An 18346-nucleotide genomic window follows, 5' to 3' on the forward strand; every position below is an offset into this window, starting at 1 on the left:
CTCCCTATTAACCCATGCCACCACCCAAAGCCCTCCATTCTTTATCCACTGACGATGTTGTTCAGAACAACGAAACGTCTGGAGAAGTATCGTTAATATTTCTATCGTTATTAAATGTTATCAAGTATACCACTCTTTGGTATAGAAAGAATACTTTTTTGATATTACAAATAATTACGGTCAAACATCTTTAGAACGAACGCCATGGGACCAGTGGTAGGGACTTCAATCGAAAAACCAAATTCGTGAGTTTCGCATAAAACGCTAGTTTTTCTAAACCGGGAAGATGTGAGAAACAACCTGTGAAAATTTGAACCCAAAATTCCAAGGTAATCTAGAGTTATAGTCGATTGAAGATCGGAAAACGGGGGAGAAAGTAGTCACAGAAGTATGTATGTGAGCCGTGTGGTTTCCGTCCAGCACTGCACTATCTGGTACATGGTGCATACATGGCCGTATGGCGATACGCATGCCGTGCGCGCCTGCTTGCACAAGTCACACGTTTTCACCGTCACTGCTTCTACAGTGTGCGCGCAGTTCACTCGATTTTTTTCGTCTACAACCAGGAAATCGCCGTGGCCTGGTTTCTGTGATCATCTTCATTCTACCGCGATAAAGCGCGAGCCTCAATGTTCTAGAATCCTCTTGGTTTAGGCAAATTCGAGGCCGCTGAACACGAAAATCGGGTGTTCCTCGCGGGGCCGAGTACGGATCTGGTCGAAATTAGTACAGTTGTGGCAGTACGACTCTAGACTCGGACCTTGGGCACAGAATTTAATACTTATCATGAAATCGCATCAGCAACTTTCATTTCCCTTTTCTATATTCGTCATGCAGGTTTCTTATTCGTCATCGTTGTACATTTGGTTTGCATGACCTCAGATTGACTTGTACACATTTCCCGTACGGTAGAGTTTATTTATGTACCCCCGTATTCGGATACGTTTCCCACGTTCAGTGTACCTGCTCACATACGTCCCTGTGCGGACCGTACCGTATCTACGAATTTCCATAAACGCATTTGTCTCTCCTTATTGCTTTTTCCTTGTCTCTCCTTCTCTTTCTCTTTGCTCTTTTCCTTTGGCATTCATACTGTTTGGTAACACTTTTCTTGCTCCTCAATAAATAATAAATAATACAGTGCAATTCTATCGAGCACGCCAAAGTTGGTGACCCCGTCGAGTATTTTTTTGATCATCTTAAGTGAAGTTTACCTATTTAACCACAGTATTAGTATTGGCCAAGATGGCGACAACACCTATCGGAAGAGGCCGCTCAAATCAACAGTTGCGGAGTAGTACTCCTCCCACTGGAGGTTTGCAATCAACCCCAACTACGACATCTGGTACCACAGCTTCCAGTCCTCAACCTAGATTCTCAGTAATGCCACAGGCAACTTCAGCTCCTGCTGCTGTCTCAGCTGTGAGCTTTAAGCTACCGCCATATTGGCCCAATGATCCAATTGTTTGGTTTAGCCAAGCGGAATCTCTGTTCCGTATTCGTGGGATAACTCAGCAGGACACGAAGTTTGATCACGTGATTGCCTCACTAGCCCCGGAGTTTGCTGCTGAGGTCCGGGACCTGCTGATGAACCGGCCGCCAACAAATCCATATACTGCCTTGCGCTCTGAACTCATAAAGCGGACGCAGTCCTCCGAGCAACGGCGCTTGCGGCAGTTGCTCACTGAGGAGGAGCTTGGCGATAAAAAGCCATCGCAACTCCTCCGCCGCCTTCGCCAGCTCCGTGGGGATTCGCCCATTGATCCGTCTTTCCTTAAAGAGCTGTTTGTGCAGCGATTGCCACCCAATGTGCAAATGGTGCTTGCCTCTGCGCCTGGAAGTTTGGATCTGGAAGCTTTAGCCGAGATGGCCGATCGGGTTGTTGAAGTTGCCCGTCCACCGGCAGTTAGCTCTGTTGAGCCAAGTGTGGAACTGTATGCTGTCGTGGAGAGCCTCTCCGCCCAAGTGGCTGAATTGTCTGGCACCGTCCATGCCTTAACCCAACGTGGTCGCCCGCCATTCAGTCAACATGGTCAGCGCTCGTCTCGCTCCAACTCACCGGCTACTGCCAAAATTGGCACTCAAGACAGAGTTGGCACACCAGACAATCAGATCTGCCGTTACCATAAGAAGTTTGGCACGCGGGCCAACAGATGCTTTGCTCCCTGCGCCTATCTTCAGGGAAACGCCCCCGCCAGCACCTAGAGGCGACTAGTGTTGCTGGCTGCTCAACTGGTCGCCGCCTACATGTCAAGGATCGCCTGTCCCAATCTGCCTATCTAATCGACACTGGTGCCGAGGTGAGTGTTGTGCCACCAACACCTCTCGAAAGGCGTCGCCAGTCAGACTACCGGCTCCAAGCAGCTAATGGCAGTGGAATAGCCACATTTGGTCAGCGTTCCATGACGGTGGATCTAGGTCTTCGGCGTCAGTTCCAATGGGTATTTATTGTCGCAGATGTGCAGCGTCCAATCATTGGTGCCGATTTCCTGGCACATTTCAACCTTTTGGTCGACTTGAATGGCAACCGTCTCCTGGACGACAGTACCAGTTTAACGATATCAGCCATAGCCACAGCATCCAGCGATCCGACGTGTGTTCTACCTACTGCTGACAATCCGGACTTTGCCACAATTCTCGCTGAATTTCCTGATGTCATGCGACCGTGCACTCAGCCTGACCGTCCTGTTCAGCATCAGGTGACACATCATATCGTGACTTCTGGCCAGCCAGTGCATGCTAAGCCACGTCGCCTGGCACCTGACCGCCTGCGCACAGCCAGAGCTGAGTTTCAGCACATGCTAAACTCCGGCATTATTCGTCCGTCCTCGTCGCAATGGTCTACCCCACTCCACATGGTGCCAAAACCGAATGGAGATTGGAGACCATGCGGGGACTACCGTGCTTTAAACAAGGCTACTGTTCCGGACAGATACCCAGTGCCTCATATCCATGACATTACGTCATCGCTGGAAGGATGCACAGTGTTCACGAAGCTGGACTTGGTGAAGGCATTCTACCAGATACCTGTTGCACCAGAGGACGTCCCCAAGACAGCTGTGACTACCCCATTTGGGTTATTTGAGTTTGTTCGCATGCCATTTGGTTTACGCAATGCTGCTCAAACCTTCCAACGGTTCTTGGATGATGTCCTACGCGGTCTGGATTGTGGCAATGGCTACATGGATGATGTTCTCGTTGCCAGCAGGGACATGGAATCCCACCGAATCCATTGTCGAGCAGTTCTCCAACGCCTTGCCGACAATGGTTTGGTCATAAACCCCGCAAAGTGTCAGTTTGCAGTCTCAACCGTCACGTTTCTCGGCCACCGTATCACCAGCAGTGGAATCTTCCCTCTGGAACAACGAGTCACTGCCGTGCGTGATTTCAAGCCGCCTTCCTCCGTCAAGCAGTTGCGCCGCTTTGTCGGCATGGTGAACTTTTACCGAAGGTTTATTCCTCACTGTGCCGACCTCATGAAGCCGCTAGATGACCTGCTGCGTGGTAAGAAGAAACATGACACCTCGTTCAGCTGGCCCGACACTGCCGAGCATGCGTTCATAGCTGTGAAGACCGCCCTCCGCAACGCCACTCTTCTCTGCTACCCTGCTCCAGATGCTGCAATCAACATCATGGTGGACGCATCTGACTTCTGTGTTGGTGCAGTGCTGCAGCAGGAAGTCTCTGGTCAGTGGGAACCAATCGCTTTCTTCTCCAAGAAGCTGAGCCCCACACAGTGTCGCTATCACACCTTTGGTCGTGAGCTGCTGAGCATCTACCTCGCAATCCGGCATTTTCAGCATCACTTGGAGGGCCGTTCGTTCCATATCCTGACAGACCACAAGCCGCTGACATTTGCTATTAATCTGTCCTCTTCACGTCATTCACCTCGTGAGCTTCGTCAGCTGTCGTACATTGCTGAGTTTACGACCGACATTCGCTACGTGAAAGGCTCGGAGAATACTGTCGCCGATGCTCTATCTCGCCCTGACGTCGATGCTGTTAGCCAATCGCACGCTGTTGATTTCACCGCTCTTGCCACTGCCCAAGAGACTGATGCTGAGTTGGCTACCTACATGTCGAAGCCCGACTCACCACTCAAGCTCCAGCGCCTTCCAGTGCCCGGCAGTCCCTCTCTGCTTGTCTGTGATGTGTCCACCGGTGTAGCTCGCCCATTTGTGCCGCAGAAATTTCGCCACGATATATTTCTGTCTATTCACAGCCTCAGTCATCCTGGTGTTCGTGCAACCCGACGGCTAGTTTCTGCTCGCTTTGTTTGGCCAGCTATGCAGAAGGATATTGCCACTTGGACCAAGGCCTGCGACTCGTGCCAGCGCGCTAAAGTCCAGCGTCATACCCACTCTGCTATTGGTAGCTTTCCTGTGCCGGATCAGCGTTTTGATTCCATCCACATCGATCTCGTTGGTCCCCTTCCTTCATGCAACGGCAATCGTTATCTCTTGACGTGCATTGATCGATTCACCCGGTGGCCTGAGGCGTTTCCAATCCCCGATGCCACTGCATCCACTGTTGCGTCTGCCTTAGTGTCAGGCTGGATTGCCCGGTTTGGTGTACCCTCTTCTCTCGTCACGGATCGTGGTGCTCAATTTGAGTCGGCCCTCTGGAACAGTTTGATGACGCTACTGGGATGCCAGCGCAAGCGCACCACCGCCTACCATCCCCAGTGCAATGGTTTAATCGAGCGATTCCATCGGCATGTCAAATCATCACTGCGGACTCTGTCTGACTCAACCCACTGGCTGGAAGCGCTACCACTTATTCTGCTCAGCATCCGGACATCGACCAAGGCTGATAGCAACTGTTCACCGTCCGAACTAGTTTACGGTACAACGCTGCGCCTTCCTGGTGAATTCTTCCCGTCTAGTTCCCTGACTCCTGCCAGCGACCGCAGTGATTACGCATCTCGCCTGTCTACCTTCCTGCGGCAGATCCGTCCTCTTCCTGTCCGTACTAGCATGAATCCTGTCTATCTGCCTCGCGATTTGGACACAGCCGCTAAAGTGTATTTGCGCCGTGACGCAGTTCGGCTCCCACTCCAACCGCCGTACGATGGTCCGTTCCCCATGGTCAAGCGCAGTCCCAAGTACTTCACTCTGCGTATCAATGGTAAGGACCAGACTGTCTCTGTTGATCGTGTTAAGCCTGCGCATTTGCTTGATTGACTTGCTGCGCTGCGCATCATCCGCTTTCCGCTGCTAGTATTCCATACTGTACTTCTTTCCTGTAAATTTTGATTTCTTATCGTTCACTTGATTGTTCCCGCACTCGTTCTCTGGGTGGGGAATACTGTGGCAGTACGACTCTAGACTCGGACCTTGGGCACAGAATTTAATACTTATCATGAAATCGCATCAGCAACTTTCATTTCCCTTTTCTATATTCGTCATGCAGGTTTCTTATTCGTCATCGTTGTACATTTGGTTTGCATGACCTCAGATTGACTTGTACACATTTCCCGTACGGTAGAGTTTATTTTATGTACCCCCGTATTCGGATACGTTTCCCACGTTCAGTGTACCTGCTCACATACGTCCCTGTGCGGACCGTACCGTATCTACGAATTTCCATAAACGCATTTGTCTCTCCTTATTGCTTTTTCCTTGTCTCTCCTTCTCTTTCTCTTTGCTCTTTTCCTTTGGCATTCATACTGTTTGGTAACACTTTTCTTGCTCCTCAATAAATAATAAATAATACAGTGCAATTCTATCGAGCACGCCAAACAGTCATGTACTTCGAAGTGCATCCGCGCCAAGCGCGGAGGCATTATTTTTGGAAACATGGCATGTGTCACATGGGTACAGCTACCTAAAAATAGCATCGACATTAGGGGTGAAACGGTTCGGGTAAGGAACCGGTTTTGGAACCGCCAGCTGAAAAGAATCGGGTACCCGTTCCGTCAAATTTCGAACCGAAACTCGAAAAATCTCGTTCTTGTACAAATACATGTACACGTGAAGTCTACTCAAGATTTTAATGTCTTGCCTTACGATCCCCACTCTACCAAAGAGTTCTCTGGTCATTATCTTCTTCGCACTTGGACTCTCCGATGTCTCATTCTTGCTCGTAAAACTGTTTTTTCTAAAAAATAATTGTCGCGAACGCATTTTGTCGGTCTGGACAAAAGAGTCCATGGAACCGATACCCGAACCGTGGGAAACAATGCTGGCATTCGGGTACCCGAACATGAAAAACATGGAACCGTTTCACCCCTAATCGACATGGCCGAAAAGGCCGCGGGAGAAGATACTCAGCTCAGTACTCGGGCCTCGAACTGCATCTCGAACTGCAGTCACGAGGCGGCCATTCAATTTTGTACAGGCGAGCTGTGACTGCACTTTTCGCTTTTCTGTGACCGGAACTGAACTCCCTACCAGTATTTCAAACAGTTCGCAAAAACGCGCAAAAACAAAAGTTCTCCTTGTCATCGCTGCTATACACGTAACGTGTCGTTCGATCTCATCTCGCATTTTGTACTTTTGACCCGGACCCATCACAGCGCCGTGTAACTCGTTTCCTACTCCTAGTACTGAGTCTGTCCTACAAAGCCGGTGTCTAGTGTAGAGCGTAGATCTAACAGTATCACGTATTTTAGGTCAGTATCATCATTACATGGATCATGCCTCGTGCCAGTCGTGGCAGGGAATGGAGCTCAGTGTTTTGTCAGTCTGTTCCAGGTAGGACTAGGTAGATTCTACGTATACGTGTAGTGCCTACTAGTGGCTTTCCCTGAGAGTAGGTCTACCAAACCACTTCGATAGGGTCTACCGTCCTGTCGCAGGAGCACTAGTGTGACCTAGCGCTGAGTCCGAGAACAAGAGTCTCCGCGCCGCTACCTAGATCTAGCTGTGCTTGAAAGGAGTTGCTACCCAGCTGAAGTCCTGAGAGAAAATGAGCTTGGCTCAGCGAGCACTAACGGTAACTGATGAACAAGCTTCTTGACATCCAGCACTGTACCACTATAAAATTGGTGAATCGGCATTGCCTCCGAGGAAAACGGTAAGCCAACCTCACTCCTACTGAATCATGAACTGAAGCATCCGCCAATACTGAATCAATGCGTGATACGATCTGCTTAGGCAAGATTTTTTCAGTTCACTTGAAAAGCCCACTCATCTGCTGACCACAGTTTCTGAGTTGTTCTAGATAAGGGCCGGCGATGAATGAATATTCGAAAATCCACGGACATGAACACTGACATGACAGTCATGATTGATTGTACTTCGGGGCTTGAAATGTACACACATGATTTATCTGTGAAATTCAATGCATATTCTTTTGTAACTAACGCTTATTGCGGAGGAATCCTGATTGGTATGCACATGCTGTCAATAGCGAGCTTAGGCTCTTTACCGAAATTGAAGTTATACCGAAATAAACGTGTTATACAGTATGCGATGGCAGCACAGCCAACAATACTCCTCAACACTCCGCCCCGTTGATAAACTGGCTCTGGCAGCACTACTCAGGAAACAGGCTGAGCAATATACATATAAACCCTGCCCAGCACAGTCACACCTCTGTGGCAAGAAAGAAATGAATAATGATTCATCTCAGTGAAGATTCATTGAAATGGACTGCGCGGTTACCATGGTTACACACACTCTCATACTACAGTAAAACATGGTGTAAGCGACCTCTGGGTTTAGCGACCACCTGCTCTTAACGGCCGTTTTTCCATGCGCGGACAGTTCTACACAGAAACTGTGGGACCTGCTTCTAAAGACCACCTGCCTTTAAAGACAGATTTTGCTTGCACCGTGGGATGGTCGCGTTTTTTTTTATTTATTTTTTTTAATTGCCACAAACGTCAGGTACATTGTAGATATAACGCACGGTCGTTGAAATGAAAACCAACCTCCGACCTCGTAATGGAAGCCACTGAGAGCTGACGATCAGTGCACACTTGCCACCTCTGTCGTATTCATCAGACCCTGTATGATGGGGTTTGTTTAGAGCATGGCTACGAGTACATCACCTGTCTATACAACCCTTGCAAACTATCAAGTTCTCAAAATGAAATGCTAACTACAAAAATGCACTATAATAATAATCATTTCGGATTGCATGCTCACTTCCAGCCACATCAAGAGTCATAATCCCACAAGAGGGTGCAATTCCACTAGTATAGGTGATGTCCGGACAGAATTTCAAGTTGACGTCACTAAATGTTTATGACGCAATGCGCATTATACACGTATAATGAGACATATCCTTTACCTGTAGTGCACAAATCCAGCCTGATCTTGTACAGGGAAGCCCGTGTGATGCATTGACATCCCGTGCACACATCGCAAATCACTCATGCGAAGACCATTGCGTCATAAAAATGACGTCAACTTGAAATTCTGTCGGGACATTAGGCATTGGCGGATAATGCTCGAAAAGGTGGCAGATTCTGCTCGAAAAGCAGTGAAATTGGCAAAACCATACAAACCTTATGGCGGGCAATTTCTCGAATTCTGCTCCATTTCTTTATCCACATACCAAACATGCATGAAACTCACCAGAAAAAGTACCGAATTCTGCCAATTTTCCTGCCGGCATTATCCGCATATGCCTACGGGACAGCAGGGTTTGTGGGAGTGGTACCGGGGGGGTGGGGGGGGGGGGGATACATGTATACTACTCATGGCCACATGCATGGATACATTTATTTTTAATATATTTATTTATTATTATTTTAAAAAAAATCACACCTGCCTGTTGCCCGCCACCCTCCTGGCACTTCCACTGTCGCGCCTTGGCCCATGCCAGCTTTCTCCCCATACCTCACACCAGATTTAGCGCTAAATTTGTTTATGCTTGTGGCCCTATGTGTTTATAAGCATACTGTTGGGTAGACTCGAGTATCAGTTGTCTGATGATTGCCTAGCGGCATGAAACTCAGAGTTACAACCAACCTGAACGTCCTCCGCTGAGTCTGCTATGTATTTATTATTATTATTAGGGGTCGTCGCAAAAGTTTTTTGTCGTCCCTGAAACGAACATGATTCATTTGGGGGGGAGGGGGTGCGAGCCAAAATCGCAAGTCGACCGACACTGTACATATGACATGTACATGCATGCGATTTTCGTCGTCCAGCATAGCAAGCTGTGTTCGTTTCAGAGGGAGGGGAGGGGGTCCAAGTACGAAATGAACGATGTTCGTTTCAGGGACGACAGAAAACTTTTGCGACGACCCCTTATTATTATTAAACTCAATCTCGTAGCATGTGCACGCATTGCTAATGTGGGGAGCAACCCCAGAGATGAGGGCGATAACCAGCTATGGCATTTACTGTCTGCACTTCATGGCACATAATAAAAATAGCCAATACAAGGTAGTGAGGGTGAAACCAACCACGGACTGAGGGCAAAAATGCAAATTAAAAAGAAGAAAATAACTAAATAAAATAAAATAAAAGAGGAGCGTGACTTACGAAGAGCCTTGTTGAAAGCGGAAAGTGTCTCGGCACGTCGAATACTATAGGAAACGGAGAGCCAAAATCGAAATGCCATAAACACAGGTGAGTTTGGAAACAAAGATAAACGAGGAGCAGGCAATGATATTATTTTGATTTCGAGTAGGTCTATCACGCTGGAACCAGTCATACTTTCCCAAGTGTTGGGAAATTCGTTTAAGATAAATTCTATAAAACATGGATGCAGTGAATGGGATTTTCGGTCTTTGACCACATGCTGGTGAGCTGATCTACTCACCTCCCACCGCTTTAGGAGCTGCATCTGCGCCTTGATCCTTGAAGTGTGGTGGCGTTCCTATGGATGCGGAAAACTCGGCCTCTATATACATGTAGATAAACCGAGTCTCACGCGAACCGTAAATTTATTTATTTATTAGCAAGGGTACATAAGTGGGCTTGGCCGCGCTCACAGAGCGGAGATGAGGCGGTCTGAGAATATAATTGGGCACTGCCACGTGAATAACTGAGGCAGTCCAAATAACCGTTTGATAACCTTTTTATGATGCGTTTCAAGTTTTGTGGACAAAGTTGAATTTAGACCACACCATGCTGTGTCGGCGTAGTCGAACAGAGGCAAAATAAAGCAACGGTAGAAAAGTATTTTACAACTATGAGGGAGATGGGAACAGTGGGAAGTGAGTGCTCCAAGGGCGGAGCTAGTGCGACGACAAACATCATTAACTTGCTCTGACCAGGAAAGTGCAGAGTCAATACGTACGCCCAAGTGTTTGTGGCTTCTTACCAGTCCGATGCTGTTGGACGATCCTGGGAAACACAGGGTGACTGGGTCTGGAGGAGCGCATCCAATTGCCTCCGTGTTGCTGCGGTTTGGCGACAGGTGCCAGCGACACATCCAAGCCACTACCTCGTCAATGTCCAGTTGGAGGGAGGCTTGGAGTTGTGGGAGAGACGCGCAGAATTTGATTAGCGCAGTGTCATCAGCGCACAACGAAGTATCGGGAACAACACTCGGCAAATCATTTTATGTAAAGTGCACGTAGAAATAAAAGAGGACCCAGTATGGAGCCCTACGGAACACCAGAAAGAACCGGAAGGGGTTTAGAGTGCGTATTAAGGACGGACACTATCTGATGCCTGTCCGTTAGATAATTCGCCAGCCACTGCAGAGCCAAACCATCAATACGAAATGAATCAGTGAGCTTAGATAACAGGCCTCTGGCAGGCTCTGTGCCACACGGTGTCAAAAGCTTTCGCAAGTCAAAGAAGCATAACCCTTGTCATAATTATTGTCCCCTGTCCCAATAATAATATCCTGCATGATCCGACTAAGTTGAAGGACAGTAGAATCACTTCTACAGAAACCAGGCTTTTTTGAACTGATTGCTGAGTTCACATGAGCGTGGAGTTGACCAAAGACAATTCGTTCACATATTTTGGATACACAGCTGAGAACGGAAATGGGACGATAATTGGCAGGGTTAGACGGCGAACCTTTGTTCTTAAATAAGGGGATAATTTTGGCGGTTTTCCAAACAGTTGGAAATCCAGTTGAAAACGAAAGATTAAATACAAGGCAAAGGGGAAACGAAACTGCCGGACACAAGGCCTTTAGAACGTCATTGGTCAGACGATCTAGCCCTGGTGACTTTCGCGGTTTGGATCTTATGATATACTTACGCACCGCAGCAGTCGTGGTGTACAGAGAAGAAAACGAGGAGGAAATGGAGCAGTGTCTAGGCAATGTGGGGTAAGGCCAGGATGGATCATCCACCGCAGCCACTGAAGCGAACTGATCATTCAGCGCAGAAGCTGTTGCAACTGGGTCAGTGGCTAGACACCCAGATGCTGGCTGAAGCCGTGAAGGTCAGGAATGGACATGCGATTGACATAAGAACGTTGACTTCGCACAAACTGATACAGAGTAGGTCTCGCGGAGGCGTCAGACAAGGTAGATCGTACTGAACGGGCATGCAATCGGTGAGCAGATCTGGAGAGAGAGCAGACTAGGGTACGCTGAGATTTAAAGGCAGTTTTACTACTTGCGGTAGGACACTTTTTGAAGATACTGTACAAATCATGTTTCAACTTGATGGCATTGATCAGGGCTGGCGTCACCAAGGGTGGGTATGCAGGTTGTTTCCGGGTCTTCACAGAGCATTGGACAGGTCGAGGGCGCACTGTCACGTGATTCAGAAGCACAGGTTGTAGTCGAAAATGGATGTGGCAATCGGGGATTTCGGCCATTGGCCTCTTGCTGGTGAATCTGAGGTATCCTCCCCATCGTTTATGAGCCACATCTAACGCCTGATCAGGCGGTGGTGGCGTCCCACGGAAGCGGAAAGGCAGTTCTTGATCCGCCCTGTATGCAAACACGTGCAATTTTTGTAGTCTAAAATTGAAATTCTCCAAAATAGGCGCTAGAAAGTAGAGTCACTATCGAGTGGACACCTGTAAACTCCACATTCTTCTTTGACCAGCTAGTGTTGTTGAAGTGAAATGTCTGAACTCCTCTATTATTTTTCAGTCCTTTCTCTTGGTTTTCTCTTTGCAACGCCACAGGTCGCCGGGAATGCCTGCTAAAATGATGCGGAGCTACTCGCCAAGGAGGTACACCGAGTCACGATGCCGGCTGCTTGTCATGATGACGGCTGGTTTGTTGCTTGTGTCGACTGTGTATTCAGCTGGTAGCAGGCACGTGAGTGTGAGACAGGACAGAACCATCGACAACCCCCTGCGGCCAGTCAACCTTGTGCCGTCGCCGCCAGACCTGTCTGGAATCATCGATATCGACATCGACATCGACAGCAACCAGTTGCGGTGGGAGCTCCAGCAGAAGAACCTTAAACCATCACGGATGATGACCGTAAGTCTTCCCATGCTGGACATTTTCGAGCGAGAGGCCACCGTAATACCTCTAATCACTGTCTCTGGCCGAGTGAAGAACATGCCGTACGCCGAGACCAACTTGACAATTCAGTTATATCCTTCGGCGCCGGACCCTTCACTTGTGGGCTTCACGACATGGATTCAGAGGAATATCAGCTGTGCCGATGTGAAGCCTGCTTGCGCGCTCCCGCCCAACGAAGCCGGACTGATTCCGAGCGCGGTGATTTCGCCATTGGGCCGAGAGCTGGTGATCCTGGGCTTGTGGCAGGAAAATGGTACGGAGGCAGTGTACGTGTGGCGAGATGGAGAGTTGTTTCATGCCGCCATGTCGTTTTATCCCGGCCTGTCCCTGAGCAGTGCATCCGTTGTAGCAGTTCGTCCCACCAGCAGCGGATCAGGACAAGATGCGCAAGGTGTCGAGTTCAGTCTGTTTGGACTCACTGGCAATATCACCGGGCTTCAGAGCATGTGGCAAGTGGACTTCTTGAATGGAGCGACGTCCGCAGTGGGGAGTGAAGTAGTAATTGCAGAAAATTCGGAATTGCCCAACAGGCGGTATGCAAGTCTGTACTATGATGAACTGAATGAGCAGTTGATATGGTTTGCCGGACAGGAGGTTGTCAGTAACCTGAGCACGGCCGAATGTGAGGTGATGCTGTTCAACCTGACGGAGCGGCTGTGGAGGAGCGGAGGCCGGTTTCCCAGGGACTGCGGCAGCTGGACTGTTGCAGGAACGCTGTCGGTGTTTGACCGCAGTGACGGCACGCTGGCCGTCGTCATCCAGGAGTCCCAGCACGCCATGACGTCCGTGATCTCCTACTCCGTCTACACGAGGTCGTTTGCAGGCAGCAGCAGCTCCGAGTGGACGTACAGAAACGTCCACGGTACCGAGCTTGCAGTCATTACGTCCCACCTGGTGGCCGGGAGCGGAGTAGTACAGCTCGTCACTGATGTATCGCCCTATCTCTTCGAGATCAATCTCAATACGTCGCGGGGACTGTCCGAAGGTATATTCCACCCCGTCATACACAACGCGGCCCAGTTCTATCCCGCACTTGCCATAAAGTTTGCGCGGACCATGATCATGTTTCAGCCGCCCTTCATCACGGCCACCGCGTTAGGGAGCACGCAATCGAGTGTCCTGCTTGGTGGGTCGGTTTGGGATTCCACCCTGGACCCATACTCCCTCTCTACAGTCACCGAGATACCATTCTACGGGGCTGGCAATGGCCTGCCAGTGTTTGACGGAGAAACACCTGGTGTCCGACTGCCATACAGGCGTTATTTCATGTCCAAGAATCCCACGGATAGCGAGGGTGGACTGCTTGGCGGGAGGTTCTATCTTACACTACCGGACGCAGACACTAGCTGCATAACAGTTGTGCACGGGGGAATGAAGTTCAGCTCAATTCTTGATACTCTCGAGCCACCTCTGGAGGGTCTCTCAACGCTATGGTGTTTCAATGCTTGCGACCGTACATGGAGAAAAGGCCGGTATCTAGGGAAGGACGTACCTGCTGGTCGCTTCAATCATGCAGGCTTCGCAGTGAACGCGTCTTCATTTGTGATATTTGGCGGAGTAGCACCCGCAGCCAGTCTCTTTGAATTCCATAACTTGAAGGACGTGTGGCTATTCTCGTTCAGTGGCAGTGTTGGACAATGTCAAGGTTCATGGCAGCCACTCAATGCCAGTACTCGTCACATAATGTCACCGCTATCCTCGCCAAGCGTCACGACGGTGCACGGCAGACACCTGGTGTTCGGCGGTACCCATTCGGCAGTGTGGGCAGTACTGGACCTGTTGGACCTGTCCAACGCGTTCTTCACGATGTCCGTCAACCCTGCAGCAGCCACGTACACGTTGAACGAAGTGAACACACCCGCGAATCAAGTTAGTGGTCGTATCGGGCACATTCTTTTCCAATATAGCGCCAATTCGCTGCTGCTGTTTGGCGGCCATAATTCTTCTGGTGGTTCGCAGGAAGCGCAGTTGATTGATTTCAGAATTGATTCTCGTGGCCAGTTCCTAATTGAGCAAATAGGAGATTTCTTCATGCATGTCAGTAGCAGCGGCATCAACATTGTCCCAGTCAATAGTGGGTATATTCTCATGGCGGCCCAGTCGGAGAGCTGGGTGTTTGGGCACCAAATCAGCCGGCCGCCAATTGTGTTTCTTGAAAGCGGGCTGTGTCGCTCCGGCTTTCTGCGGAACAAGCAAACCGACGTATGTACGCCTTGCCCAATAGGCACATGGGGAAACGATGGTCGTACGTGCAACCTGTGCCCGAATGCCACGACAACGCTGAAACGCTCCAGCACCTCGCTGTATGACTGCAACCCGTGCGTGGATGACTTCTGTCACCTTCACGGAACCTGTCGTCTCTTTGACGGCCGGCCATCGTGCTTCTGCGACTTTGGATACGACCCTAGCGACAACTGCCGAGAGCCGTACATTATTGTTGCCACTGTTCTTGCAGTGCATGTGTCCATGCTGGTCATCGTTTTGTCCTTATACCTTTTCCGAAAGAGGCAAGCCAGAGCCAAGGAATTGAGCCGCGAGCTGCGCGCCTCGACCAAGCGCATCTCCGACCTAATGGCTGCCTGGAGAATCGAGTGGAGCCAAATACAGCCTCGACATGTAGTCGGGCATGGTGGCTTCGGTGAAGTATGGCTGGCCGAGCTGAACGATACATTGATAGTCATAAAGAAGCTGCACAGTCACTTTCTGCAGGACGAAGCGTCAATCAAGGAGTTCCAGAGAGAAGTGGAGCTGATGAAGACCCACCGACATCCAAACATTGTGCTCTTCCTCGGCGTGGGCACGGACCCGAAGGACGAACCTTTCCTGGCAATGGAATACGTCAAGCGGGGCTCGTTGAAATCTATCCTTGCTGACAGCTCAGTGGCCGTGAGCCACATGGATCGTCTTCGCTTCATGTTGGATGCGGCCAAAGGCATGGCCTACCTGCATGGCTCTTCACCATCTATTATCCACCGTGACCTGAAGTGTGCCAATCTGCTGGTAAGCGAGCGGTGGGTTGTGAAGGTGGCAGACTTCGGAACTGCCCGGCTTCTCTCGTACCTTGACAAAGCTCGCAAGAAGTTGGTGCGTGAGGACAGCGCCACCATGGAGATGTCGGTGTATAGCGCCGACAGTCCGCTGCTGGCAAACTGTGATGATGTCACTTTTCAGATTGGCACGTTGCCATACCAGTCGCCGGAGATGATTCAATGCCAAGTCTACGGCACGGACACGGATGTTTACAGGTACTGCTGGCCTTCATTGCTGCACTCTATTGTAGGCGTGTTGACTTGTATCTCTGCTACAGTCCCAGCCTTCTTGAGGCCATGCGGCTTGAATGCTGTGCTCCCTGGTAGATTTGAATAGCTGGAATGCAAAACCCGCTAAAAACCCTATCACTACTTTTCTTATCAAGGCCGAAAAGGATTCATAATAATTATGATTGTCAGGTTTGTATCTAAATCCCTTTTTGGATTCCAGTTTTGAAATGGTTCAAGTCAGATTCTGAATGTGATTTTTTGCCTGGTGGTGCCCCTACGCCTTTTGATTACACTGAGCCGCGGCTAAAGATCTGATTTTCTCCTGCAAATGTTGTGCTTGGAGGGTTTTGCTTCGATCTCTACCCAATGTTGGTGAAAGCAGAAAATGATCGATGATCGTGTCTTGTCATATTGTCACTTGGCCTCAGTTTTACTTGATCACAATCATCATGTTCTTTCTCTGTATTGTTGTTGTTGCTGCAATCCTGTAGTTTTGGCATCGTGCTCTGGGAGGCCTATACACGCCAGTCGCCGTTCAAGGACAGATACACGTTTGGCCACATGATCTGTGACGCCGTTCTCTCCGGCGAACGACCCACCGTGCCGGCCGATGTCCCCTCCGATTATGACAGTCTGATGCGTCGGTGCTGGAGCGCCAACGTGGCAACCCGTCCCGATTTCAAAGAGATCGTCGGTGAGCTTGATAAACAGTTGACATGCTGGTAAGCCAGCTCATAATAATAATAATATTATTATTATTGTACAGGTTTGCATAATAGAGATAAAGTATTTTGTGTAGCAAAAGTAATACCTCGTTCCGCTTCTGCATTTCTGATTGCTGATTGCCGAGAAGCTTATCGTAATGAGCTAGCGGTAAAATATGTGAATACTAAAATACTAAAACACGGCTGGTTTGATAGGAATTCTCTCAGCTCATATACATACTTGTAATACATTTTGGGGGCAATACTGTACAGCGTTGGACAGAACCAGGGAGCAGATATTTTACTACTCCCTGGATGCGGACACAAGCTCGTGCAAACGCGGGTTTTCCTTCGTTGATTTCATTTCCAATAGCACTCTCCTGGCCAGGTGAGAATCCTTCTCGCAATGCAAAGGTATGCGTGAATTAGGACATAATTGTTCTGGCCACTTTCATTGGTGAGTCAGTTGTGTGAGTCTTGTAGGCCAGCAATACACACAGTTCTTTTGCTGGTCCGCCTCAGACTACGAACCTTGATTGGTGCATGCATGGATTTTCACTAGGATGTCTTCACATCACCCATTCCCATGCAGCATGCCCTTGCTAAATTTGTTCATTGCTGGCTTACGAATGAACCCACTCGCGTATCCTGTCCCCATGGCAACTGCTCAGGGAAACTAGTTGATTTATGCCTGTGGAATCTAGTATAATGGGTTGTTTCAGCTACATGTATCTATTTTCCTTGGCCCAGCCAGCGTGATAGTCATGATTCACCGCAGGCTTGATAGTCTCCTTCTATTTATATCATAATATAATTATATTTATAATTATGTCCTGCACGTTTCAGGAGTCTCCGCACCCTGTGACGGGCACTTGAGCCGAGAGTTGAGTGTACCATGGTGTACTGTCTTATAGACAGTGATGTTTTCAGTCTCCTGTGTGCTAGCTGGTCTTCTGCGTCCACATACATGTACATGTACATGTACATGTGCCTCGTGTGTATTGCATGCAACATTATGTTTGCTGAGTGGACGGTTCGATGGACTTCTCGTGTGCTCTGGATGGCAGTCGTGAGTCAGTCAAGTGAGAATTCAAGTCGGCAGGAAAACCGCGAGCTCCCATGTAGGGAGCAACACACTCTTCCCCTACTATCGCCAAAGTCGTACCAACCTCTTCTTCACATTGTTGTCCCCAGGGCGGGCTTGCGAATTAGATGGTTTAGAGGCAACAACGTTGTGAATAGTCAATGGTCCTCAGCGCTTGTTCAGCACCTCCATGAGCGACACTGACTCACGCTGCTATCTGGTGTTCACAAGATGTTTGTCGCGCTGGAAACGGAGCATCTCTGTAAGTTTGTATCCCTGGTGATGTTTGTGCCTGGAGAGTGGTGCTCTTCAGCCACAATCTTCCTCAGCCTACTCAAGCTCAATTGATGAGGGGTGAATTTCCCAAAACACTGTGTATTGAGCAGGGAGTGGTGCTTTCTTGCAGGTGTGCCGAGTGGACGGTTCGATGGACTTCTCGTGTGCTCTGGATGGTAGTCGTGAGTCAGTCAAGTGAGAATTCAAGTCGGCAGGAAAACCGCGAGCTCCCATGTAGGCCTAAGGGACACTCTTCCCCTACTACTGTAAATATACAAAATTTCGGCGCTGCAAAATTTCGGCACTTCACGATTTTTGACATTTCGGCGGCGATTTATTTTCGGCGTGGGGTAGAGGGCATAGTGTATACATGTATAGTGCGACAGATGCTGTGAATAATTTTCATCGGCGTTTTAATTTAGGCGTTTTGGGTCGGTGCCGAATATAGCCGAAATTAAATAGCTGCCGAAAATTTGTATATTTACAGTATCTCCGAAGTCGCACCAACCCCTTCTTCACATTATTATGCATTGTACATCTGCAATGTACACGTACAAAACACATGTACATGTACATACATGTGTTTTGTGGACATCCCTACAAAATAATGGGGGTAATGAAATAGACAAAGACAAAATACGAAGTACAAAGACAACAAAGGAGTAGTAGGT

At 49.0% G+C, this 18346-nt stretch overlaps 2 protein-coding genes across 2 annotated transcripts; both read left to right on the forward strand.

Annotated features, from left to right (window-relative positions):
* Nucleotides 1-1383: 1383 nt before the first annotated feature.
* Nucleotides 1384-2205, forward strand: LOC135823581 (uncharacterized). The gene has a single exon (XM_065336425.1). It carries the CDS (start codon nucleotides 1384-1386, stop codon nucleotides 2203-2205), a length of 822 nt encoding a protein of 273 aa, XP_065192497.1.
* A 4295-nt stretch (nucleotides 2206-6500) lies between these two features.
* On the forward strand, nucleotides 6501-17244 carry LOC135823781 (uncharacterized). The gene is made up of 3 exons (XM_065336623.1): nucleotides 6501-7017; nucleotides 12003-15596; nucleotides 16103-17244. Exons 1-3 carry the CDS (start codon nucleotides 6944-6946, stop codon nucleotides 16335-16337), a joined length of 3903 nt encoding a protein of 1300 aa, XP_065192695.1. The 5' UTR covers nucleotides 6501-6943; the 3' UTR covers nucleotides 16338-17244.
* The last annotated feature ends 1102 nt before the right edge of the window (nucleotides 17245-18346 follow it).

The sequence above is a fragment of the Sycon ciliatum genome, chromosome 8, assembly GCF_964019385.1.
Source record: "Sycon ciliatum chromosome 8, ocSycCili1.1, whole genome shotgun sequence".
In the NCBI taxonomy this organism is placed as follows: domain Eukaryota; kingdom Metazoa; phylum Porifera; class Calcarea; order Leucosolenida; family Sycettidae; genus Sycon; species Sycon ciliatum.